Source organism: Calidris pugnax, unplaced genomic scaffold (assembly GCF_001431845.1).
Source record: "Calidris pugnax isolate Ruff unplaced genomic scaffold, ASM143184v1 scaffold95, whole genome shotgun sequence".
Classification (NCBI taxonomy): domain Eukaryota; kingdom Metazoa; phylum Chordata; class Aves; order Charadriiformes; family Scolopacidae; genus Calidris; species Calidris pugnax.
Genome location: NW_015090885.1, coordinates 7,013,919 through 7,039,567, shown reverse-complemented (window position 1 = coordinate 7,039,567; position 25,649 = coordinate 7,013,919). Strand labels below are relative to the sequence as shown.

The 25,649-nt window shown below is 35.4% G+C and overlaps 1 protein-coding gene across 7 annotated transcripts in view; it reads right to left on the bottom strand.

Moving 5' to 3' along the window:
• Window positions 1-974: 974 nt before the first annotated feature.
• DCAF6 (DDB1 and CUL4 associated factor 6) overlaps window positions 975-25,649 on the bottom strand; it is an 86,810-nt gene continuing 62,135 nt past the window's right edge. For 4 of the 7 annotated variants that reach the window (XM_014947266.1, XM_014947268.1, XM_014947269.1 and 1 more), the window contains 9 exons: window positions 24,888-25,003; window positions 24,004-24,087; window positions 23,522-23,834; window positions 18,532-18,573; window positions 12,650-12,788; window positions 6,555-6,711; window positions 4,870-4,958; window positions 2,983-3,088; window positions 975-1,420 (listed from right to left, as the gene is read on the bottom strand). In XM_014947266.1, coding sequence (XP_014802752.1) covers window positions 1,356-1,420; window positions 2,983-3,088; window positions 4,870-4,958; window positions 6,555-6,711; window positions 12,650-12,788; window positions 18,532-18,573; window positions 23,522-23,834; window positions 24,004-24,087; window positions 24,888-25,003 — 1,111 coding nt within the window. In that variant the 3' untranslated portion in view covers window positions 975-1,355. The remainder of the gene's footprint in view (window positions 1,421-2,982; window positions 3,089-4,869; window positions 4,959-6,554; window positions 6,712-12,649; window positions 12,789-18,531; window positions 18,574-23,521; window positions 23,835-24,003; window positions 24,088-24,887; window positions 25,004-25,649) is intronic. The other 3 variants (XM_014947267.1, XM_014947273.1, XM_014947271.1) reach the window with 1 other exon arrangement.

Below are 25,649 nucleotides of genomic sequence, written 5' to 3'. Positions count from 1 at the left end.
CCCCCACAGTTTTCTCCTTTCCTAAATTCACTTCACTGGATCACTTTCAAAGCTTCTATACTTTGCTCTTCCTCAGTAGTTTCCTATCTTTGTCTTTTAAATAAAAAACAAGCCACCCACCCACCCTATCCATCTCCTGAGACATTTCCTCTCCCCTCATGTTATTCTTCCCTTGCCCAAGTACCTTCATTATTACTGCCAGCTGAGTTCCATATGATTACCATTTCTCTTCCCTCACGAATCCTCTCATCTCCTCCAGTAGTTTCAGTTTTCCCATCTCCTTCCATGTATGTGATTTATATCCCTTCCCCAAGTCTTTTCAGCCTGTGCCTGCACCAGGATATCAGTGTTGTGCTAATGTTCTTATTTAGTGTGGGGAATTCTTCCTGTTGATGTAAGCAAAGTTTGTGAAGATTGTGGATGAATGTGTACTTTAATGATAGCAGGGTAATGAAGCCTCCAGTACCCTCATCCACCTGGTTTAGAATTCTTCCCATCCTCTGCCATCCTTGGCAAGAACAGCCATTGAGGAAAAGCCATTCTATTCCCCGTTCCGCTTTCCTTCCTCACTTCCTCTTCCCCACCGCCATCCAAAAACATATGGAGGAAGGGTAGAGTCTGTTACACAAACTGAACTGCCCACCTTCCCAAATAATTACTCCTAGGAAGTAACACACAGGAATTTTTAAATTCATGTTCCTTTGCACTACAGATAGAAGCATGGAGAAATGGCACTAGAGTAAGACTGCTGGGGAGACAATTTTGCGTCTATGTGTGTGGGTTACGCCCATGGAAACACAAGAACCAAGAGGCACAGGGGTCTCAAAGTCACAGAGAATCCCAGTGCTCACTGTAAAAAATAATTGTATTTGTCACTCTACAAACATTGTAAGAAAGAATGCAAATTAAGGTAGTAATGAGGTTATAGTTACAAGGTGACAAATCAATGGTTGCACAAAGAAAAAACACAAAACTACTTAAAACAACCAAATCTTTTAATTAGAAAGCAACAAACATGCAAACAGCAAGTATAGAAATTTATTTGAACCAACGTTTTTACTATAATGAAAGTTACTTTAAAACATTGATCCAAGCTCCCACATTTGCAGGTTAAGGAAAATATTGCACTTTGCATCTTCTAGCACCCCTCATACATGGCAAAACGTTTTAAAAACATTTTTGCTTATTTTAACTTGCACACTCTCCCAAAGTCATGCACACAGTCATTCAAAAACAAAAGGTTAGGTTATCCAAAAGCAATACCTTAGAATTGCACTAAAGCTCTGTAAGGAAAAATATAATTAATGTCTTATACAAATTCCATTAACATCTAGGTGCTTGCACACAACTGCCGGTTACTCTTCATCTTCATTTTCATTCTCCTGACCAGATCCTTCTGATCTGTCACCTTCCAATCGGTCTGTAAGACAAAGAGATTTAGTAAAGAGAACCTCCAAATATTTCATTTTTGGTAAATATTTATAATATACTGTCCCCCTGGGCTATTATGCAATGGAGAGTGGCTGTGGGTTATACAGCAGAAGAAAGTCCATACGGACTGACAGCAGAGACAGGGTAGAAATGTTGTAACAGGAAAGAAAAACAGGAGAAAAGCCCTAAAGGATTTCTAGGCATAAAAGTGAAGTTTGTGTACAAAAGGAAAAACCTTGTAGCTGCTGCCTGGTTGTCAGCACAGGAAAGATGAATGCAAGCATAATATTAAAAAGAGATGGTGAATACAAGGGATTGAAACACTGTTCTCAAGAGCTGAACCTAGAATAGCTGCAGTTAGAAAATTGTGTACTCCGGAAAACTGTATACATCAGAAAAAGTACCTTTTGCAGTAAAAGTTTAGAGAAAGGCAAATACAGAAATGTGTGAGGGAACATGATTGGCTCAAGATATATTGTGCATCTGTCAGATTAAGAAGTACTCCACCATAACAGATTTTAAATGAAACTGTTCTAACTCAAGCGTTGGGCAGTTTTTAGAGTATTTTACTCCAAAGAAATCATAACAAATTAATTAAAAAACAAACTAATATATTCAGTTGTAGCTGTGGTGAGGCATATCACTGGGCTGGGTACAGTGGCATCCCCTTGGCTCTCTAATTCTCACAGATCAGTGAGAGGTGAAAGAGGAGCAGCAGCTGCTGCCAGGCAGAACTTCCTTCCTACTTCATCACCATAAGCCCATAGCTCTGCTCAGCCAGTGCCAGAATCCCCATTTTCAGTATCTACAGTCACTTTCACCTTCATCTACAGTTCTGTTAGGTTTCCACCCCATATGTCATACCAGCCCCCCAAAACTTCATCTCCTTGCTTCCTACCTAGTATGGTATCTCTCCATTATCCTACATCTTTAGCGTCAACCCACTGCAGTCAACTTCTTCAGCACTAACATCCAGAAACACTGATAATTCTCTGTGCAACTCTTCCTAACGCCAGTTAGTGTCTGTAGGGAACTGCCCCTTTGCTGAAGGGACGTCCTAGTACCTGCTGCCCCAGGAACAGCTGCCAGTGGCCTCGTTAATACCTCCCCACAGTCCTGTATCTTCACACCTTCCTTTGCCCCTAGACAATTCCAAGCCCACAGTGACAGAGTTTATCTTACAGTTCATTCCAATCACCCCCAGTAGCTTTCCCATCACGCAGCACTCACCTTAAAGATCATTCCTTAGTAAAGAAAGTATTTTTCCACATCTAATTAGTACTACATGACAAATAAGCTATTTCAAAAAATATATTTTGCTCATTTCTTGCTCTTCATTTTGAGGTAAAAAACAGTAACTGCAAAAACGTTGCAAGTCTCACACTAAAGAAGCAATTCTAAAGTACTTCTATTAAGAGACCTTGAGCAACCCTTGAATCTTCTCACCAACCCTGGGTCTAGTCACAGATAGCTGAGGATCTTGATGGTTCCCCAATCCATCTGCTATTTCATAGGCCAATATGATAGACAAGCTCTTCAGAAGTCTCTCACCTGCTCTTATATGATTCAGCGAAGCCAACATTCGTAACATAAAAGAAGCTGGAACAGTAATGGTGTTTCTGGTCTCTTCCAGCATTAATTCATTACGTGTTATAACCTGCAGGCAAGGAAGGGAAAAAACCAGCATCAAATATAAACATAAAATTGTACTGCATCAATATTGGGTTTTAGAGACAAAGTTCCTATGCAAAAGGCATCTACAGAGTCCAAAATTACACTAAGGGAGCAATATTTTAATAATTACTATCGAATACAGTTACACCAATTGTATGTGGTAAGACAAGTCAGACAGTGGACTCTGCCTACAGATATCTAATTTATCTAAAGAAAATTGTAGTACAATCATCATTCCGTTGTCTGCTGAGCAACTGAGAAAAAATTTTGGAAATGAGATCTTACACAAAATGAGGAGGAATGATGAGCAAAAGTGCTGTTACAGATGGCAATTGCTGTAGATAACAAAGTTCTAGCACCAGCACTGGCCAAGAACATGGGAAGGAAGAAAGATCAGGTTACCGTAAGGTAATGGCCTCTCTCAATTTTAAATATGGCTCTATATATCTATACTGAACTTTCCCCAAACACAATGCTTTCTGCCTAGACCTTCCCTTCTATGGAAAATTCAGTTTAGGTATGCTGGACCCTTTATCTAGCCAAACTTAGCATGGTGAAACTATTTTATTTCTATGAACCTCTCCTGTTCTCTACATAGGTATTTCAATGCAGGGATTAAATTAAAAAACAAAAACCACATAAAATTACAAACCATACTACAGTCAAATTTTCTGAAAGTTCTACATATTTTATTAAAGAAAAATAATTAAATCTCTAAATAATTTGTTACTTTTAAAAATGAATTGTCAAAAGTAGCAGTACAATAATTACTTTTAGCACACATTTATGTTTAGCAATATATCTAAACCCCAAAGCATCCAAAACACGTCAGAGGTTAAAAACCATCATACAATATACAAGGAAGCATCACTTCACTTGGCGTTACTACTAAAATAACAGGGAAGGTTTGAAACTCACAAATTAATCAATTGGGGTTTCTTTTCAGGGGAAGCAAGGGGGTGGTGGCTAAGGGTTGTGGGTTTCTATTTGTTTTAAATATATATATTTAATGCAGAGAGTAATGCAAAGAAATAACAACGATAAAACCCCAGTCTAGTATATCCCTACTGTCCAAGAGATTGCACAAAAAACCCCCAAACCACTCCACTACCAAATTTGCCCTAATATATTACTTACAGAAAAACTTCCAAGATTTTAATAAATTGTTATATAAATTACTAAAGTATGATTATTCAGCAGTCAACCGTATGATCATCATAGGCCAGTTGCTATATACATGTTATTGCTTTGGAGTACAAAACCAATGTGCTACATTAATTTACATAGAGACTTTTGTAACTGATTGGGCTTGCAGTATTTGCTTTATTCCATGAAGTTCCCAATTTGCAATCTTAACCATAACCTTTTATGCTACAGAATATTTAATAGGATTGATTTTTGCACTCCCCGTTCTTCTATATATAATTTTATTTCCTTCAGTTAATTCATTTGTTTAAAGACAGGCACTACGTCCATTTCTTAATTCCTGCCAGTTTTGCTTCTATATCTGTTCATACCTTTTCCAGCTTCTTTCATGTACATAACACCAGATCATAATTTCTAGGATGGTTAGTGAAACACAAAGTGGCTCTGTGTGCTGCCAATGATATGAAAGTTATCTATTATAAAGGGCAGCTTTTTATTTGTAGCTCATTTGTTAAATATTAAATAAGTCTGTTAATTCAATATCAGTAATTTGCACCAAAGACTTTTATAGAATTGGAAGATGCAACATTGCTGCGAAAAAGGAGGAAAGGTTCTTACCTCATCTGCAAGTTTTCTGTTAAAAATCTTGGATTCTTCCAAAGGCGACCAAATTTTTATATCATAATCAATACCCGAAGAGGCCAGAACTAGAAGTAAATAAAAGTAATTCTAAATTAAACATGTTCTGTCTTTACTAGTATTTGCTGCACTTAACTGTGACTGAAGAAAAATACTTCACTTGAAGCATTTACTTGCAAATGTCAGCTCACATGTTGAACATATAGCTATCTAATTACTAAATCTCCATACTAGATCTGACCTATGGATTATATATTTTTGGATATATATATATATATATATATATGTATCTCTCTCTCTGAAGAAAACACATGCATACATCAAGCGCCTCCTTTTGTAAATTAAAAAATAAAAAAGCACCAGAATATACATAAGATAGGAGCAGAAAGTAAGAATAGACCCAGCCACTACTAATATATTTCTGCTGACAGCATGGTAAGTATGTGAATTAGTAACAAAGCCTTAGGATTTGTAGACCCAGATAAAAAGACAGAAGCAAGATAATTTCAAACATTTTGACTTTTGATGATTTCAGTGTATTTCATATAAATTTACTTGATATTCAAATATAAAGAAGCAATAGATGCTTTTATAAACACTTGTTAAAATACGTAAACCAAGAAGTGGCAGAATCCTTGCATGAAACCACTACAGGAATAAAAACTGAATAGAAAGATCTCAGTAACTGGAAAACTGTACAAGATTAACTGTCCTACAAGGAGGATGACCTCTTCATTACATTTTCAGTGTGTGACAGGCAGACAGTTGCACTCCAAGAAATCAGTAAAGCTACAGGGCATTTTGAAAGGTGATTCCAAAAGAAGTGGCCAACCTACCCACACACTCTGAACATGTACAGGAACACAATTTCACTTAAGTGTTTAAAAGTTCAAGGTTTATCCAATGTAGGGCAATATTCCATATTTCCATAAGCTGTCTGAAAAAAAAACCCAGCCTCTTCTCGTACCATTATAGCAACTTTATTTGCTTATTTATTTACAGCTGACTGTTACTCCACAGCCATGTAAGCTATGAAAAAAGAAATAACACAAATGCTTTCTTTGACTATGTTAGAAGCTGCAGAATAGTTCAGATTTTTCATCCACATGTCAGATGACATATGATTCCTTCTACTACTTTGGTCCATCTTTTCTATAAATATTTTCCCCTAAATACAAATTACTAGAATTCCTATGAATTTTAGTCATTCTTCTAATCTCACAAAGCCCATAAGAGCGAGACACCCAGTTAACTCAAATCTTTGAAGAGACCCAAGTAGATACTAGATTTCAATATCAATTCCCAAAGTGTTGCTGGCATTTCAGTGACCCCATATTTCTCTCATTAATGTCATGGAAAACATTTAATGTATTGAGGGGAGCAAGAAACAGAGATTCTTCTTATAACAACTTAACTTTCTATAAATACGATGTCAGTAACATTTTCATTCCAAGACATCATTGGGTGAGGAGGGTTTAAAGGACCAAAGTTCATTAGTAAAAGACAAAATTAAAAGCAGTATTATCTAACTGACATGGGTAAAAGTGAGCAATAGTTTATTAATCACTACAATGCTCTATTGAGCAAAGAATATAAGATTGAGCTTTAAAGTGCTTTACTACAGATAACCTGAACAAGCAGACTGTCAAAAATGACCATCTTACTCGGGTCAAACGGATGAGGCTGAAGACAGTTCACCACATGATTATCAGCTTCCAGCAGCATAAGATGTTCAGCAGTATGTCGATCCCATATAAAAATATGGCCACAGTCTGAACCACTCATGACAAAGTTAGATCCCCAAAAATTAGCTTCCTTTATCTGTAGTAAAAAAAAAACAAAACCAAAAATAAAAAATACTTTGTAAGACTAGCTAGTGGAAAGGACACACTCAAATTTCTGCAATAACACTGCCTGTGAAGTAAGAGCTCTGCGTATGCAGAAACAACATTTAATAAAATTTAAAGGAAACATTTAAAGAAGAATGATCAAAACCAAAGAAAATTCAGAAGGCTATAGATCTCCAAAGCAAGGTGGCTGTCAACAGAAAAAAGGAGAGAAGTTGAGGCAGACTAAGCAATTTGGAAATAAATGACAGCAAATTTGTCACTTTCCAAAGTGACAGTAATGATACTGGAAACAGGGTTATGTGAAACAGTTTTGGGGAAGAGTTTGGTAAATTAAAGCGCATGACAGGCTGATCCCTGGTGGGGATTTTCCATTTACAGAGGAAGAGGAGACAAGACAGAAGCTTATGAAAACTGAGGGGTGAAAATTAACTGGGTCTGACAGATAGAAGGGAGTAATGAAATCAAACTTAGGAATTTTTTCTTCCTTCTCTATAATCAATCAGATAAGAACTAAGACTTCTTAGTCCAAAGCCAAAATTAAAGTTATAAGCCACCGAACAAGGAAGGCATCTGGGTAGAAGTGACCTTTCAGCTTCAGCTATCACAGTAATAGCAGATGAAATAAGAAGAATGTCTCCCTGCAAGTGGAACCAATAATATCACAGTTTTCTTGAAACAGCAATGATGTATTTTATTCCATATGGTTGTTCCTATTATTACTTTGTTGAGGTATCTGAACACCTTTGAAAAATGTTTGAAGTAACATAGTTAACATTTGTCACGTATCAGTAGTGTTCCCATGCTATCAGCAAAGAGTACATGTAATATCTTGTCAATGTGGTCTATTTATTATTTTTTTTAATATAAACGTTGCTTTGTATAAATTTAGAGAGCAAAGGCAGCGAGTTGTTTAGGGCCTACTGTTCACACTGAAGGTCATTCTAGCATCTTGGACTAGTTTATGGAATTTTACTTTGCACTGACTGGACTAGCATGACACAAATTACATTAGTTTTTAAATCACTTGCTCATTAGAAATTCTAATTGGATGATCTTTGGTTTTGGCCTACAGCTAACTCCTCTATAATGTTATTGACAATGCAGTAGTTTGACCCTGGATTATAATTGGCTGTAATTACAACGTTTGAGGAAGACTTCTCTGATTGAAGAACTACACCTTTGAAGGAGGGCATTCTACACCTCTGAGAATAAGATTGCAATAATTTTTACTTGGAAGATACATGAATTACTCAAGAACTTTTCATAAACCAGAAAATTCACAGGCATGGCATTGTGAGTTAAAGTGTGCACATCGGTTTGTGAATGGGCACAACTGGGCTGGACATGCCATTGACTGAAGGGTACTGAAGAAAGATCCACAGTCCTTGAGAAGGCTTCCAGAATACCAGCCGTCTCTCACCACAACTGTATAGTTTGTTGCAGTGCCTCACAGTCAGTGAATTGATGCAGAGAGTGTGCACTTTGGCTTTTCCCTCCTGGCAGCTTCTCCAGGAAGGTCTGACAGCACTAAGGAAAGCTGACTGAAGGCCTCCTTTGGAGCAGGGAGACCACCTCAGCAGAGACAGCAAAGGCTTCCTGTCACAATCTGCTGTTCTTCCCCTGCCATCCACACACAGCCTCTGCTCCTTCTCTCCATGCAATGAAGAGAGGAACATCCTCTGTGTAAAAGGAAAAGGGCGGTGGTTAGGAAACAGTATGCTCATGCTTTAGGCTAGCATACTATATAGTGGTTTATTACATCATCTATTTCCCTTTCCTTGTATGAAGTGCTATAATTCAGTAGGTATTTAAATGCTTTAAACGCCATAAATATTCATGGCTCATCACTGTGCTAGATACACTTTTGCTAACAATGCTGAGACCACTTTTTGAATGAAGTGATCATCTCTCCCCTCAAAATGACTAGACTGTCTTGTCCCCGATTCTAAGAATTAAAGAAAATAGCAGATACAGTAAATGGCAAGGTAGCTAGTTTGACCTTGACTTGAAAAAGTCTTTGGGAGACAAGTGAGTAGATAAATCTGAACTTTTTTCTCCTCTGTACCAACCCGTCTCTCCAAAACACACTAGTGTCAAAGGATTGTAAGAATAATATATCATCTGATAATAATTTATACATATTAATTATATTTTGTATGGATTCATATATTTATTATTTAATTTAGACTATACTGGTTTTATTTCTTAAACATTATTTATTTATAAATAATTCCTTGTGTAATAAATGCTGTATTACTTCTTAATTGTGTATTTACTAATTCAGTGGGAAAACCCAGACTCCTTGAGTGTTTCAGAGATCTGCAATCTCATGAGTTTTGGAACGGAAGGCAGCTGAAGCACTCTGTCCTATGAAACAGCAGCGTTACAATGAAAATGACTGTGTAAATGAGAGAGAAATTGCATGCCAGGAAAAAGTGGCAGTAGGATCAGATATCCATTTCCTGGAAATGTAACACTCATATTATTCTACACCTGTTACATTCAAGTTATCTTTACAATTACAGTCTGAATGAAAGTGGCTTATTCAATTTCTGAGCCAAAAAAACCCACCCTAGAATATTTTTTTTTCAAGAAACAACTATCAGGTTTCTTAAACGTAGAATAATCTTTCTATGCCAAGGCCTCTCTTGCCGTCCCTTCCTAAAGGGATGTAACCCACACAGAGACAAACAAGTCTGAGCAAACAAGGATGGGTCACTTCACTAGTGATTAGAATCCTCTTCAGAAATCACTTCTGGTTTTACTCAGAGTAGGACATCCAAATAACCATTGTTAAACTAAAATAGGAACAGGCTAGACAGCAGTATCTTCCTCCATTGCTGCCCTACATCATCTATAGGGTGAGAGGTTAGATGGAGTTGTGGAAGGAGAAGAGACATTGCTTCAAGAACAGTCAAAATTCAATAACAAGATGTGAGCTGAAAGCTCCACAGTAGTCTGATGTTTGTGCTGGAGAAGAGAGTCTGAAGTTAAAAATGTAATCCTACACACAGGATTACACTTTAAACAGTTACCTCTTATGAACTCTTTATATTGACATACACTAGGCAAAGAGATACCCATGTAAACAGAAGTTTCCTATGCAGCAGCTTTCAGAGTTCACACAGACAATTTACAGTTTGAAGTTTAGCATAAAATAATTTTATAATTTTTGGTATTTAAGAATATCTCCAGCATAAGGGCCAGTATTTTGAGTTTGAGATCATTTACACAGAATCCTACTATGGAATTATTTTCTAAGTAACACATCATAATAAAGCTCTTAAGAGGACAGTGCCTGCATCCTTCTCTTTCTTTATGCATAGTTTTCTCAGAAAATGCACTGGAAAAAAAGACAGATATTGTCTCACTCTGTGCTTTGGCCCAGCCAGCTTGATTTAAAAATCACCATGATAAAGCATCATATTAATAAGCTGAATCCTTACTGCGGTTAAAAATATGTACTTTATTTCCAGCATGGGTATTTCAGTTTTAAATTTCAGGCTTGTCATATCTTTATCTATAGAACGTGTACCAATGATTGCAGTCAGTGCAATAAAGTCATCCTGATGTCTAAGAATAGGCCACAGAAACTGCATTCTTGATTCTGTAGTGAAAGACGTGTTTCCAATATGTTCATCTTTTGGCAGCTTTTGTCTTATAGGTCATCTTAATACATATTTTTCATTATCCTGTTAGAAGTACATCTAAACTATCTTCAATAATAAATAACCTTATATCTTAATTCTCAATTATGACTTCTTTCTTCTTCCTTTGTATTCTCTAATGCAACTGCTGATTTTACATTTCTAATATTCATAAAACCTAATTTTAGCACCACATAAATTAACACAACTGAAAGTCACATTTAAATATGTTGTTTTCAAACTCATCTACACACTCAATTCTACTGTATGCATACACAATTTATGCCATTTATTAGGTGTACACAGATGCACCATTGAAGAAAAGTTTCTTTAAAGTCAGTATTTTAAAAAGGGGACTTGAGACTTGATGTGAGTGGAATAGGGGAAGAATGGCATATATATGAAAGGAGATAAGAATAGGACTGGAGGGAAAAATAGTGAGGAAAAGAGAGGAGAGACACAGAACTGAAGGCATATGGCAAAAGACAAATTTTGAAGAAAAGAAATGAATTTTGGGCTCATGAGCATTTTTTCCCCCTCTAAGAGCTAAAGAGAAACAGGAAATCCAACCCTTCATCATTCCACTACCATCAGACCCCCTGCTGCCCTACTTTTGGGTCTGTTTCATGAAAAAGCATTAACGCCCAGAACTCTAATAACATCATTCCAGTGGTTACATGGCAGGGATCTGTGTGCTAGACCTAAAAATGTTACAACCTTGCCAATAGTGCAAGCAAACATCAAGATAACACTACTTATCTTTTGCTTTCTGATAAGGTAAGAATCACACTTAAAATATGCTTATTAAAAAAACTGTAAGACTGCCAAATTAAGTTCTCAAAAGTAAGTATGTACCAGAATTATTCAACTTGCCTGTATAATCATAATTCGCTCTCTTTATATATATTTTAATACATACACACACAAATATATATATATATATGTGCACGTATTAAAATAGCTCATGTTCATGTAATTGACAAGACAGCTTTATCCCTGGGCTGCTCAGGTGTTTAGGAAACAACCTCTATAAGCTGTTGCCTTCACAAATTTAAAAGGGAAATATGATCAGCCCTCACCTTGCAGGAAAGGAGGTATGGATCAGAAAAATAAATAAAGTGAAGTCTGCCACCATAGAAGCCAACAGGGAAAATTACATCATCTTCCATTGTGTGCATTTCTCATCAGAGGTGCTCATGTGAAACAAAAGCAAAACCACCAAGCCATATCCCAAAGAAACCAAACAACAAAATCCATTAAATAATCTGTGTAAAAACACATACACAGATGGAGAACGAATTAAGACCACTTAGGCAAGCTTAGTTTTAATATCGCCTAACTACAAAGTGCTGGACACTACGACTTTTAAAATAATGGGTTTTTGAGTAATTACAATTAATTTCTGAAATACAGTGCAAAACTCCCTGCCTTAATCAAAGTTTATTCTAAGCCTTATTCCTCATGTAGACTGAAATATGGATTTACTGAAGCATTTTCCCCAGTGTAATCAAAGCCATTCACACAATCTAGAAAATTGCTTTTGGAGGGACTACTCCTCAGATCATCTGCAAATTAATATGCCTGCTAATTCTACAAAATACCAGCTAGTAATCAGAACTTCACATCTTCAGCATACTGTAAAAAGAAAAAAAAAAGAAAGAGCAAGAAAAATGGCATTTGTTTCTCACGCACCACTGCTTTACAAATGCAGTAACTGCATTTTTCTTAAAATACAGTATTTTGCATGAAAAAGACAGAATACCTAGTAGTTAGATTATGACTTAATAACTAGCACTATTTCTTTTTTTTTTTTTAAATTCAGAGATGTCAAGACTCCTCAAAACTTTGATTTAATCCTCACTTTCCCTTCCAATCTTTTTAAAGGTAAAGATTAAATAATAATTTTGAACAGCTTGGAAGGGAAAGTGAGGATTAAATCATAATTTTGAAGGTAGGCACATTTTATGGCACTTAAGATGACAGACAAAATGAAAAAGTTAAGCAAAATAACCCAAGATTTCAAAGGAAGTTAAGGGGAAAAAGTCTTAAACTCAAGAAAGCTTAAATGCTTAGCATGGTGACATAAGTCACACTAATTTTAACTTTCATTTAGAGCAAATTATGTGGCTTCTAACTGACTAGACAAGAAAAAGTGCTTAAAATGTATTACAATATCTTTTTTGGCCAGTATATCAATGTGTCAGCTACACCGATCAATCCATAAACTCTCTACAGTTACCAAAACACACAAAGAGTTTGTACCATTGTTCGGGAGTTCCGATGACCTTTATAAACCATCTTTATTAAAGGACGTCTAATATTCAACGTTTCCAGTTCTTCCATTTCTTTTCTTTCTTTCCTCCTTCTGAAGAGCTCCTGAATGCGGGCAACAGCAGATCGTCTATAAATTGCAGACAAAGAGAACACTACTGAAAGTCCACCTCTAAACACAGAAATGAGCTATCAAAAGGGACTATAAAATAATAATTAAGCATTCAAACACATTCTCCATGTTTGGAACATACACCGACATTATCCCAAATGTAAAATTACAGACTTTAATTTTTTCCATCCTGACTTAGAACAAGAATAGCATGCAAGACAGTGGAATGTCAAGTGATGCAACATTTTATTCCCTCTCTGAAGAACAAACTCCAGCTGTTGGCAAAATTCACATGCTATTTTATTCTTTGTTGCTAGCAATATCCTCCACCCATAATGAGGCAGCATAATTCTGAAGTGAAAAAAACACACCAGAACAGAATTTTTTAAAGTTTAAAAGTTACTAAGGACCTAATGTGCCTTCCAGTGTGGTTTGATTTTTCCCCAAAAGTTCATTAAATGTATTTATCTTTACTATTTCTGTATGATTTAGACAGCTTTAAGAAAGTTCCTACTAAGTCAGTCAAGAGATGATTTGAGATCAATTATAGTAGCAACTATCCAATACATTTGCAGTGAGGGACACAGCTGAGGATTTCCTAAAATAACAGAGGAAAATTAGCTAAACTATATGTTTTGTTTTGTAACTGCTTAGTCCAGGAATCTACTTTTTGATTAATCTGGTGACATTTTTTTCCTGTTTAGCTCTAAGTTTGCAGATCCCCATAATTCCAGATATAACCAAACTGTCACACCCCAGTGCCTGCACCTAACTCTTTTTCTTCTTTTACTCAATGTCCGGATTGCTGTTAGCTTTGAGGTCCTGAACAGTCCTAGGGGAATGTCATTCTCAGGAGGAGGTACAGATTGTACCAGAACACAAGGCATCAAACTATAACAGCCTTTACATGATCCTGAAAAGTAAACTCAGGCAGAACTGAATACATTTGCAACTTCAGTGTACTGCTACCAGAAAGGTAGTAACCTAAATTTGTCCACAAGTGATGTGGTATAGTGTTTTAGTCACTGATCCTCTTGCAACAAATCTTCTTTTCCAGAAAAAAACCCATACCAGATCTCTCTCATAACTAATTCTCTCAACCAGCGGTCTGCTTAGATTTTTGTTTCATTTTTGTTATAGGAGAAAGTTGGACCAAAAAAGTAAGGTAAAGTCAGTGTTATCTTACAGCTAGGTAAAGAAGGAAAATTAATAATGAATGCCAGTATTGAGTCATTCATACAGATTTTTTTTTAAAAAAAACAAACCACACCACAAAACGAACCACAAACTGTCATACTAAGACAGATCATCTAATACAGCTAAGCTTTCAAAAGATATTCTAATACTTCTTTTTTTTATAGAAACTAGAAGACATTTGTAAGCACTAGCCAGTAGATCCACTTAACAGTGGACTATTATAATACATTTCTTAGAAGTTTATCTAGTAAACAATCCCAGAAAAGAGACAGACTACTACTCCTTCCTTCGTGAGTGTTTTCTATCTCCTCAAAATCTCATATCTAGACAATTTTCTAGTTCCTCCTTCTTATACTACACTAAATAAATATGCTGTATTTGTTAAGTTAGTCCTTATATGGAGTCTCAACTTTAATCTTAACAGACTTAAGAAGAAGGTTCTTTGTAAAGTCTTCATACAATGGAGGAACAAAAAGAAGCTCAAGTTATTTACTGTGGTTTAAAGGTCACAGAATTATTCTCAACAGTTTACTTCTATGTGAAGGAAAAAGAAGGATGGCATGTATATGACAATCTACATAAAACACTTGCAGAAACTTTATACAATTATTTGAACATATCGGGTTCTGTACTTGCTTTTAAAAAAGATAGGGTTTGAAAGTAAAATCAAGAATCATGTAATAAAAACTACTCCACTGCCAACCCTATCAGTGATCACACAGCTTTGGAAACAGCACACAGCTCTTCAGCACAGTAAGACCCTTTTGGTTTCAGAAGCACGACTGCTAGCCTTACACCTATCACTTACTATGATTGCTAGTTGTATTTTCCATTTATTTATCAACAGTACTTAATAAAATATGCACAGTGGAAAAGCTGAAAAGTTAAATGCCATTAGGATTGACAAAGCAGACTTGTCTAGTTTTTTCAGAAGGGTTACTTGCTAATCATCAGTAACAAGTCTTGGGATTAGAAAGTGGTATTAAAGTAACTAATTGGTAACCAAAAGTAGTTTCTTTCCTAATTTTTCATCATAGCATTTCCAGAAAAATTAAACTCCTCCTCTAAATTCCCACAGGCTTGACAGCAGGCATTAGAAAAGAACCCCTCAATACTATTCAGCAGTCAGAATCATGCATTTTTAAATAAAAGCAGAAGCACAGAAGCAACTTTTGGTAAAAACTGTCTTCCAACTAAATTCAGCTCTGAATTTAAAATACTGATTTGGGGTCTTATTTTAAAAGGCATGAATGGACTGATATTTAGTTATCTTGTAAAGTTGATGATTACACCTTCAACAGGGAGAATGCAGCCAACTACACGTGGCTGTAACTGTGATACTGTTATTGGGCTCTCCAGTGCTAAAAGCAGGAACCTGGCAGAGGTAAGCCTTCTCCAGAAAAGATAAATATAAGCCCAATCTAATGATATTTCAGAACAAAGAACGTTAGAGGAAAAAGGATTCTCTCTGAGGGGAATTACTTCCCTGTAACTAAAGATTTTCTACGCATTTTTGTCACACAAAAAAGACAATTAAAAAAATCCAACATATTTGTTTTAATGGCTTTTTAATTTTCATTTATATTTGTGATAAGCAATTCCTGTCTGTGCCAACATAAACTTAGATAGTAGCCTAATCACTTTTAGCATCAGCATATACAGAAGGGCACTGTGCAATTTGTACTGTTCTGAAGTTCAGCCTAAGACTGTGAGCTGCTCCTTCCTTTCCAAACTGTGTACTCTTCCAAGCACAAAATATCAGATAATTAAGTTTATGCAGATTGTGCCAGCACTCCTCAAGCAAGTCCATCAGTTGATACAGTTGTATTACATATTCACATTCAGGCATCAAATAATGAAGGTGCCTGAGAAATGCTAGATATAGATTAATGTTATTAATTTTATGATACAGAAAATGTTAGGTCTTGTAAAACCAATGAAACTGAACTTTGTTTTAGTTATATCCTTTATCCTGTAGGTAGTGCTCTGATCTCAGAATAATTCAGTACTACTGTCTGGTTTGCAGTTACAAAGCCCTTTTAAATGTGTTTTGCCAAATTTCGTGGTAATAACTTGCAATAAAGTTGGTGTGTTTAATTTTAGTAAGATTGAGCCCAAAATGATGTATGTTACTTTCAATGTTTCAATTGAGTGTGCCTTGTAAAAAGGTGATTTTTAAATATTACTTCCAAAAGTAAGAATATAGACATAAACCAAAGCACAATTTTTCCCCATATGATCAGCCAGATTTGAGGTCTTCAAAGTCGATTGTTATAAAGATCAATTATCAAAAGCCCATTTCAATTAAGCCCTTGATGAGGCTAAATCCTGAATAGGGATTTAGAAGTGAAGCCATTAGTTTCAGAAATAAAAAACAAAAGCACAAAAACTTTGTGATGCAGACTGATCCACGGCGACGTATTACAGAGAGAAATGGAAAAGATGTAAACATGTAAGTCTTAAAAAAAAAAAAAAGTTGTGTATCACATCGGGCATTTTCTGTACGTTTAGCAATTCTGAAGTGCAATAAGGATTTTTTTAAACAAAAATCTATGCAATTTGCACAATTAAATAACTAGTTTGTCTATTACAGCACAATATGTCACATATTGCTCTTTAAAAAACATTTTTTTTTTCTGAAAGAGAGCTGCAGACCTCATTTCCCAATCTATATTACTCAACAATTTCTGGCTAATTGTTTTAAAACAACCATGCTCATCTACTAGTTCAAAGAGAGAGTCAAAATTAATATGTTTTTCAAAAGAGGGAAAACTGAACAATTATCCATCAACTGAATCTGTAAACAATCTACAGGAATTCTGCTACAAATGGTCTTCCTCTACAGGTCCAGATGTAGTGGTTGCCATAAAATTAATCTAGATAATCCTGCTTCTTCCAAACACCATTATTGCAGACTGATCATCTCCTGACTTAGGCTGCAGCAGTTGGCTGTAAAGTTCATGTGTACTTGCTTCCTTTTCCCATCCCTTCTGTCTCAGCACTGTATTGAACTCTGTATTGATTCTACCACTATTAAGGATTTTACCCTTCTGATTTTCTCCCCTGTCCCACTTGGGGAGTGAGTGAGTAGTCGTGTGGGGCTAAGCTGCCGACCAGGGTTATCCCACAACCACCATATTAAAATAGATCCCTTTTCTAAATATCAAGATTTGATTATATTCCTGATTTTAATTACCAAATAACCATGTTCCTTTAGAAGCCTCTGAACGTATGGAAGAGATTTACTACTGTTATCAAATTTCAACCATTAAGATAGTTCAAAAACAAGGGCAAAACCATCATGTTAACAGCACATTGACTCGATCCTAAAGCCCAGGTTATTTCACTGCTGATCATACAAAAGGAAATGTTTACTGTAATGCACTCCTAGAGACATTTCCTGCCCTTCCAACACAATCAATGTTTCAACTATTCTCAGCTGCAGAAAGACAATGAAAATCAGAGAAAAATATACTGATAAAAAATTCTATGCTCAATGCATCATTCATTTTTCTATTAAATTTATACCAATATGAAACAAATATTCCCATGGGCTGTGCTGAAGAGCTGAAGAACTCCACAGTAAGTAAGCACCTTTAATACAGAAATAAGAACTATCATTAAATTTCAAGTACAAAAAAAGTACACAGATTCCTGAATCTTTAAGAAAGTTGCCGAGTTAAATCCATGTCTCCAATTGCAGCTAAGATTGGAATACAAGACAAAGAAATACACGTCTGCACTATTTTTCTGTAGGCATTTATCATATAAGACTCAGGCTAAGTCTCTTATGAAACCATGTACCAAGTCTTTTCCTATCCAGCCACAAAAAGCCAAGATCTTAATTTTCATCATTAGAATTATTTTGTGCCATTTCCCCTTTGGCATCAAATCACAGTAGATAGTTTCTCCCTCTTTATGGTGTCTGGCCAAACACAATTGCTCAAATTGCCTTATAAGTTCTTACAATTAATTCACTCAAGTATTTCAATGAGGAATATGAGATCAAGAGACTTTTTCATTTAACTTCATTAAAAGAAATATTCTATAAGATTGAGCATGTATCTTGCTAAATATGTATTATCAAATACAGCTTTAATAATTATGCTTAGTTCCATAAGCTTGATCAGGCAAAAAAATATAAGTGGTCTTTGATACATGTATTCTTATATTTTTGTACAGAACTGTGTGTTCTCTACTACCAGACAAAGCAAGTCAGCAGTGGCACATGCAAATATAACACGTTCCTCAGCAGCTGAATAATTAAAAAAAAAAAAAAAAAAAGGGGCATTTGCTTTTCATAAACTACACACTTTCAAATTCCATTAATTTCTATGGCACACAATAAAAAGGTTAATAGGTTGTTAAATGTATACACTGCCATTTCTTTTCAATTTCCATGCAATACATGCAGCTAAATAGAACTCAAGCAATATGCTCTGTAATTCATAGCGCTTAAAGTATAGCGATTCTTAAAATGCCAGTTAGATATGAAAAACAATAACCTAACAAATCCATTATATGGCAATAAAAAGGAGGGGGGAGGAAGAAAATAATTAATTACCTCATTATTCTATCACCTATCGCTGTTCCTCTGATATTATATCTAGTAAAGGGAACAACAACTGAAGTCATTCAAATATGCTGGGTACCATGTTTTTAAAAGGTTAGCATCTATTACAAAATGTGTTCTACGTATTCCAACTGAGAAGACTCCTTCTCCTCAGTGTGTTAGCATACGAGACTACTTTGATTTCGGAAAAAAATAGTATTTAGATTACATAACAGTACACAAAGTTGATCTTATAAAATGCAGTAATTCTTCACAGATCATAGCAGAAGTGGAAGCAGCTGCATAATTATTTCCATGTTACATTAATATTTGTTTGAAATTTTAACCTACTAGTTCAACATTTTCCGGGCTTAGCCTCTGCTCGTAGATCAGCTTCTGTCGAAGTCCAAACAAAATTAATTCAGTCATTTAAGCAGGAAAGCAGCCCTTGGAGAGTTGTTTTGACTAATTGGGTGAAAATTAAGATCAATCCATTAAAAACTGCACTCTCTGTGCATAAAGAACATACACTTTGTATAGATTTCCTTGCCCCCCCACCCCAGATTACAAAGTACGGTGCTAAAGCAAGCCATATTATCTATCCCTGTTCCATCTAAATTTTCTGGACTTGGCAAATTTTAAAGACGACATGCTATATGCATACTTTGAGACTTAAAAACCTGCATGTCTCCTCATATTTGTAAGAGAGGGGATCTTTTACTGTTGATTCCCTAAAACACCCTAAAGGTTATTTTCTCTGTTGAGTATCTAGCTCAACTGCTCTGCTGTACAAAACAGGTTTCTTCTTTTTTTAAGTTTATAAATATTCTGTGCAATTCCTTATACATTTTATTCAAAAGAACATGTATTGACTAGCTCAATGACAATTAAAAAAATTAAAATACTACTTAGTTTCTTTTAGTCACTGATCTTCAGCATTCCTTTTGTGATGCTCAGTGGCTAAAGAAATGCTACAGAAAAAAAAGCCAGATATCACTGTCTTAATTATTTCTTTCAAAGAAATATCCTCAAAGAAACATTCCTAGCTGATTCCTATTCAACGTTCAGTTGACTTAGCAATTTATCAACTGAAGGATTGTGGCATTTCTACACATTTTTCTGCTACTATTCTAAGACCTTTTCAAAATATTGAAATGGGTGCAAACTTTGTGTTTCTGTATCTGTTGTATAGTCTTTTCTGACTGTTCAATTTCAGGTTAGTTGGTGAGAAACTATCTATCCTCATTGTGTTTTGAGATGTATAAGCATCCACAACAAAAGAATATGTCCATTGTATCTATTCTTAGATTATGTAAGAGAGCAAAAAAGACCTAATCCTTGGTTTGAAAACATTAAAAGTTGGATTTGTACCCAAACAAAATTCAAATAATGGAAACTCTGCAAGCATTAGATTTGTAAAATGGACAGCATCCTACTCATAAATCTGAAATCTACATCCATTTACTAAACTAAAGTGAGACTAGAGGAGTTGATGCAGGAGGAAGTTCTCCATTTATTTAACTGCAGGTACTGTCAACAGAGCTATCAAAAGGGTATTTCTGCCATTTCTTTTCCTTAAAAGGAAGTTTTTTGATTATGATTTCAGAGTACAGAATCAGAAGTGTACCTTTCCTTTCTCAGTGAAGAGAGTTGTACTTTACAGTGCAAAAATGACCCCGAGACAGTTTCCTTTATCTTCATTTCCCCAATTGTGGAATTTCTCCCCAATATAAACAATAGCTACTTATTAGGTATATTAAAAAAAACAATACAACCTAAAGAAATATAAAATTGGTTGTAGCTAAAACCAGTAATGTTATATTCTAGAAAAGGCCTATTAGTCAAACAGCTTTTAGCATTCTGTTTCAGAAGGCTATAGCCTCTTTTAAAATTTTTTTCCTAGAGAAAAATTAGAATTCAACATTTATTGTGCCACTGCATAGAATAGGTTCATTAAAGGTAGATCACTACAGGCTAGCTTTATAACCTTCTCTCGAAAGGAAAAAGCAAACAAGTAAAAAAGCCCCAAAGCAACTGCCCCCTCGATATTCTAGAGAGAGAAAACCCTGCTTTATTACTTCTATATTAATGCCATTAATTATCTTATATGATGACACACTGGAAAATAAATTATTAGATAAACTTGAGAAAATGAGATTTAGTAAAGGAATTGTTAGGTAACACAATTTACTAAGTGAGAAAAGAGAAAAGGTAAGCCTATAGGAAGCATACTGGTGGCGTTAAGCACCAGTCTTGCACGCAATTTTGTTTAATATATTGCTAATAGTCCTTGAGCAAAATGTAGGAATGTACTCATGCAGTGCATTGAGGACATGAGGTTTGGTAACTTTATGAATATAAAGGGGACTGTAGGATCTTGAGAAAAAGAGGTGGGTAGAAATTCAGTAGTATAAAACTGACAGTCACACTTCTGAGCTTCCTTCTGGTGAAAGACAAGAACACATCAATTAGAACTGACAAGGTTGGAAAGACTTCAGTATACTAACTGATCTTGTGTCTGACTGCAAGCCACCACTACGAGACAGGCATAAGCAAGAGAGGAGAAGGATATAACTACAGCTCACTTGTGTCTCAGAGAGACCAAAAGTAATACTCAAAACATTAATCCTAGCAAAATCCAAATGCACTGTGCATAGTTCTGGTCTACCGTATTCAGGAAAGAAGTGGAACATAGAGGAGCACTGACATGAACCAGCACGATGGCAGGAAACCCCCAATTTTTTACTGCTAAGAGCAAGAAAAACTTGGCAGTCAGTCTAGCGAGACAAAAGCTGAAAATAGGGTGAACGTAATTCAAATGATAAGCATTGGGCATGAACAAAATATTTCAATCAAAACAGTATGTTAGCACAAAACAAAATTACTAATTTTAGTCAATTTTTACCCATTATAGCAGCAATGTTTTGAGGTAGCTTCTCACTAGTTATGGGGTCAGAGGGACTTATATAACATTGATCAGTTTACAAAAGTGATTATATGCTATAACAACTGTCATAGTAGTAGTAGATAGGACTTCCAGTTTCTTTCATTCTATTTCAAATGAGATATATAATTTTTAAGAGGGATTATATCTAGCCTTTAAGACCACCAGTGCCTGATTTCTTTCCAAAAATCCAAATTATTTTGAGCACATATAGGATGTCTTACTTTTCTTCAGTATCTCAGAAAACATTTAGAAACTCCTGAAACCAGAAGAATAGGAAGGAATGTAATATAAACATGCATCTGACTGCTTAGAAGTTGAACTAGAAAACCTCATTGCTTACACACACACAAAACCAGATCAAAATGAATTGGTCAGGCATTAAACCTGATTAATGAAAGCTGGGAGGCAATCCTAAGCCAGTATTGACTACACAGCAACTTTTGTTCAGATTTTATTTGGGGGAAGAGTGAGGGAACAGGGGGATGCATGAAGAATTTTAGTGATTAATTTAGTTGAATGATCTTTCCTATGTGATATATTTGAACTGCTACACGAAGAAATTTTGCTGCACACAAAGAAGGAAAAAAGGCATGTCAGATGAAGTGTGGCTTCATTTAAGTTGTCCCCGCAGTGGGAAATTCTAACAGCTATATGATACCTGAAACTGTCATTCTTATTACATTACTACAAAAAAATATTACATCATAGAGACAACATAAGGTGCACGAATAGAGGCTAAAAATCCTGCTTGAAAACAGAAGTGCGATTAAAATTGCAGGGCTTTTCACAGTTTGCTCTTCAATCATTAGATCTTAATAAACTTTGGCTTTGCAGTGGAAACTATTTCTGCCGTTAGATATTTATCTACAATTACTTAGTATTGCATGGGAAGTTAATGGATTAAGACAGAATCTGTATACATTGGCTTTTTCATAAAACTGTCATTTAGGGAGCAGAATTACTCACAGTACGTAATAAGCGACCAGACTTCTTTTTGTCACTACTGACAATGTGGTGGCTTACAACTTCTGGGTTTTTTTAACTGCAAATTACTCAAAACCTTTTCAATACACAACTATTGAGTTCTGATTTCCTAATGAATACATATTGTAATGCTTCCTGTAAAGTATTTGCATTGTTAGTGTAAAAAATTAGTAGCAAAATAATGCTGTCTTTGAACAGAAGAATAAAGCTAAGGCATCCGATATTAGGTCTACATAGCATCTAACGCAAGTAAAAAAGGTATTTTCTTAAGTCTAGAAATAGAGGTGTTGCTTAAATAATTATTACAGCTTTTTAAAAGTCCAAGAATTGAAATTAGTGAACAAAGGTATTAAACCAGCAATACCAAATTGAGGGCTAAGTTTACTGAATGATCAATCAAGTATGTACAGCTGTTTATATTTTACAAGAAAAAAAATACACAAAGCCTACTAAATATGTTTTTCATTAATGACAACAACTAGTAATCTACCTTTTTTTCTTATTGCCATACATATTGATACTCAATAACCAACAAAAGGAAAGGGATTACAGAGTTTCTCCTCCAGATAAAAAGAAGAATGAAAAATTGAACACATCAGTCTTAATGTATGTACTAGTGACAAACACAGCATTCCTGAACAATAACAGTTAAAAGCTCTTGCTTTGCCAAAGCAAGAACACCTAAAATACAGTTGAATGAAAAAGTAGGTCCCTGAACACAAATGAGCTTTCTGTACTTATGATGATAGGGAGACTAGTAAAATAAATAAATAAATAAATAAATAAATAAATAAGAACTGCAAATATTTAGCACTGGGGTATTCTGCAGGCAAAAAACAAGCACAAACAGGTATTAGATCTGTAGAAGCTTGCCTGGCTCTATGAGGGAAAATATAGCTATACATATCTTACATATAGGCAAATTAGACGCAGCCATCAAGTTCTTGGCTACTTGTCAAACAACAATTTATTTTAATTGAGGATATGAGGCATGAGTTTCCAGATCCTCTATTAAAAAAAAATAAAAATATCATTTTGCCAAGTAATAGCAGAGATAAGTATTCCCCTAACCTGTGTCCTGGTCCTCCTCGATACCTTGCCCCTGGGATCAGAACAGGATCATCATCGCTATCATCAGTTTCTTGAAGAGCTGAGGTCCTGGTAGATGACTCGTCTGGAGTTGCAAGCCCTGAGGATTCTGGGTGTGGCTGAGGTTCATCATTTGCAGCAAGCAAGTTGGCAGTGGATTCAGTACTTTCACTTGAAATTTCTTGATTTGCACTTTTTTCATAGGAGGCATCTTCCTCTACCGTTTCAGAGACAGCATCAACACTTTCTTCTGGTTGGATTCCAGAATGCTCAGGATCAGGTTTATCCAATACAGCTAACAGAAAATAATGTGGGAAATAAGTCACAGCATTGATGATTATAGCCTATTTTAGAAGGATTACAAACGGTCACAGAAGTTAAGCATACTGAGTTTATATCAGATATTTAGTTTTTCATTCTCTACTTCTTCATATAATTATATTTTAAAGAGAATAGCTACATACTTGCTTCTGTTGTCTCTACAGCTTCATCTGTAGTTTTCAGTTCTTCAGCATTTGCATCTTCCTTGCCAGATTCATCAGGAACTCCTGAATTAAACAACTTCATATTAAAACACATGATTTCATTTAGATGCACATCTATAATATAAGCAAATCTAAATGATATTAGCACTGCTAGATCAAACCAATCAAAGCAATCCCCGCCAAAGTCCACATGCCACTTTACTGAAATCTCAGACACTAATCACATGAAAGTCAGTATATATAGTCCTATCAAGTTGCCCAGGTCAATACACTAACAAAGGAAAAAGTATTTCTTTCTTATTCATATCCTATGCTATGAGAACTTTAGCTGCAAAACCAGCATTAATAATCTTTAAACAGACGATCACTTACTGGAAGCTATTATTTCTGAAGACAGAAATTAAGTTATCCCTTTATTAAAAGGGATTATTTTTTAAAAAAACATTTTTCTTTAACCAGTCATTTGATTTGACTGCCCTTTTGGCAATGAATCGAGCAAGACTACCGTATGTACCAAAATGCAGTGAAAGCTTGAAAGAAATGCAAGAAAACACCTAGCACTCATTTATGACTGCAAAGAGCAGTTGTTTTGTTCTTTGATGCAAACTGGAGCAGAATATGTCCTTAAGAAAAAAGAATAAGGGGTTTAGAACTGAAGACAGGATAAATTAATTTTGTTTATATTTATCTGCAACTACCTCAGGTTGGTATCTTTTTCTTTCCTAAAAAAATTCATGTTCTGTTATGGCTGTATTCTGCCTTCATATGCATGTGTGAGACTCCCATTGTGTTCAATGGTAGTCATGAACACATGGAGAGGAGAATTTTTACCTTAACATTACAGAAATAATGCTGTATCTTACTTGTTTCTTCATCTTCAGGCCCTGACTCTTCTGAGGCTTTTGTTTTTACAGAGTCTTCTTGGTCTTCAGTTTTGCAATGACTTCCACTCCCTCTAGAGCTTGAATTTGTGCTGCTCCTGGCAACATAACATGCAAAAAAACCCCAAAACTTTAGAAATACTGTAAATAGATAAGATCATTGCAATAACACAGCCTGACCACCATCATCTTCCTCACTGCAATCTCACAATTCAATAGTTCCTGGGATAAGCTACAACTAACATCCTTCACAGTAACTTCAAAATTCTTTTATTACATCCATCGCCACTAAGCCCACACTATTCCTCTCCATCACAGAATCCTGTTTGCTCCTTCCTATCTTTTTAATTTTTTAATCCTTTAAAGGATTTCTTCATTGCTTTTCAAATTATTGTGAGAACTCTAAAGGATTTGCTCTCTTTCACTATTTACACATTTCTACGTGTATAAACTGTCAGAATCTTATTAAAGATATTACAAGCTGTCAGCTGAGCACTAATGCATAATCTTATCCCACTCAAAACAAAAACTGATTCAGATAATTCTTCACCATTAACTATCATCCCTGTACCTTTTGAGACATGGATTTCTGATGTCAGCTTTCAGTCCTCAAGGTTTTGTTATTTCTCAAGATTTACTATAAGCTGGTACTTGAGATTTATTCCCCATTCATGTTTAGATAATTATTGTGGAACACCAATTTCTGTTTACAATAAGGAAAATTTATTCCTAAGGAAATATTCG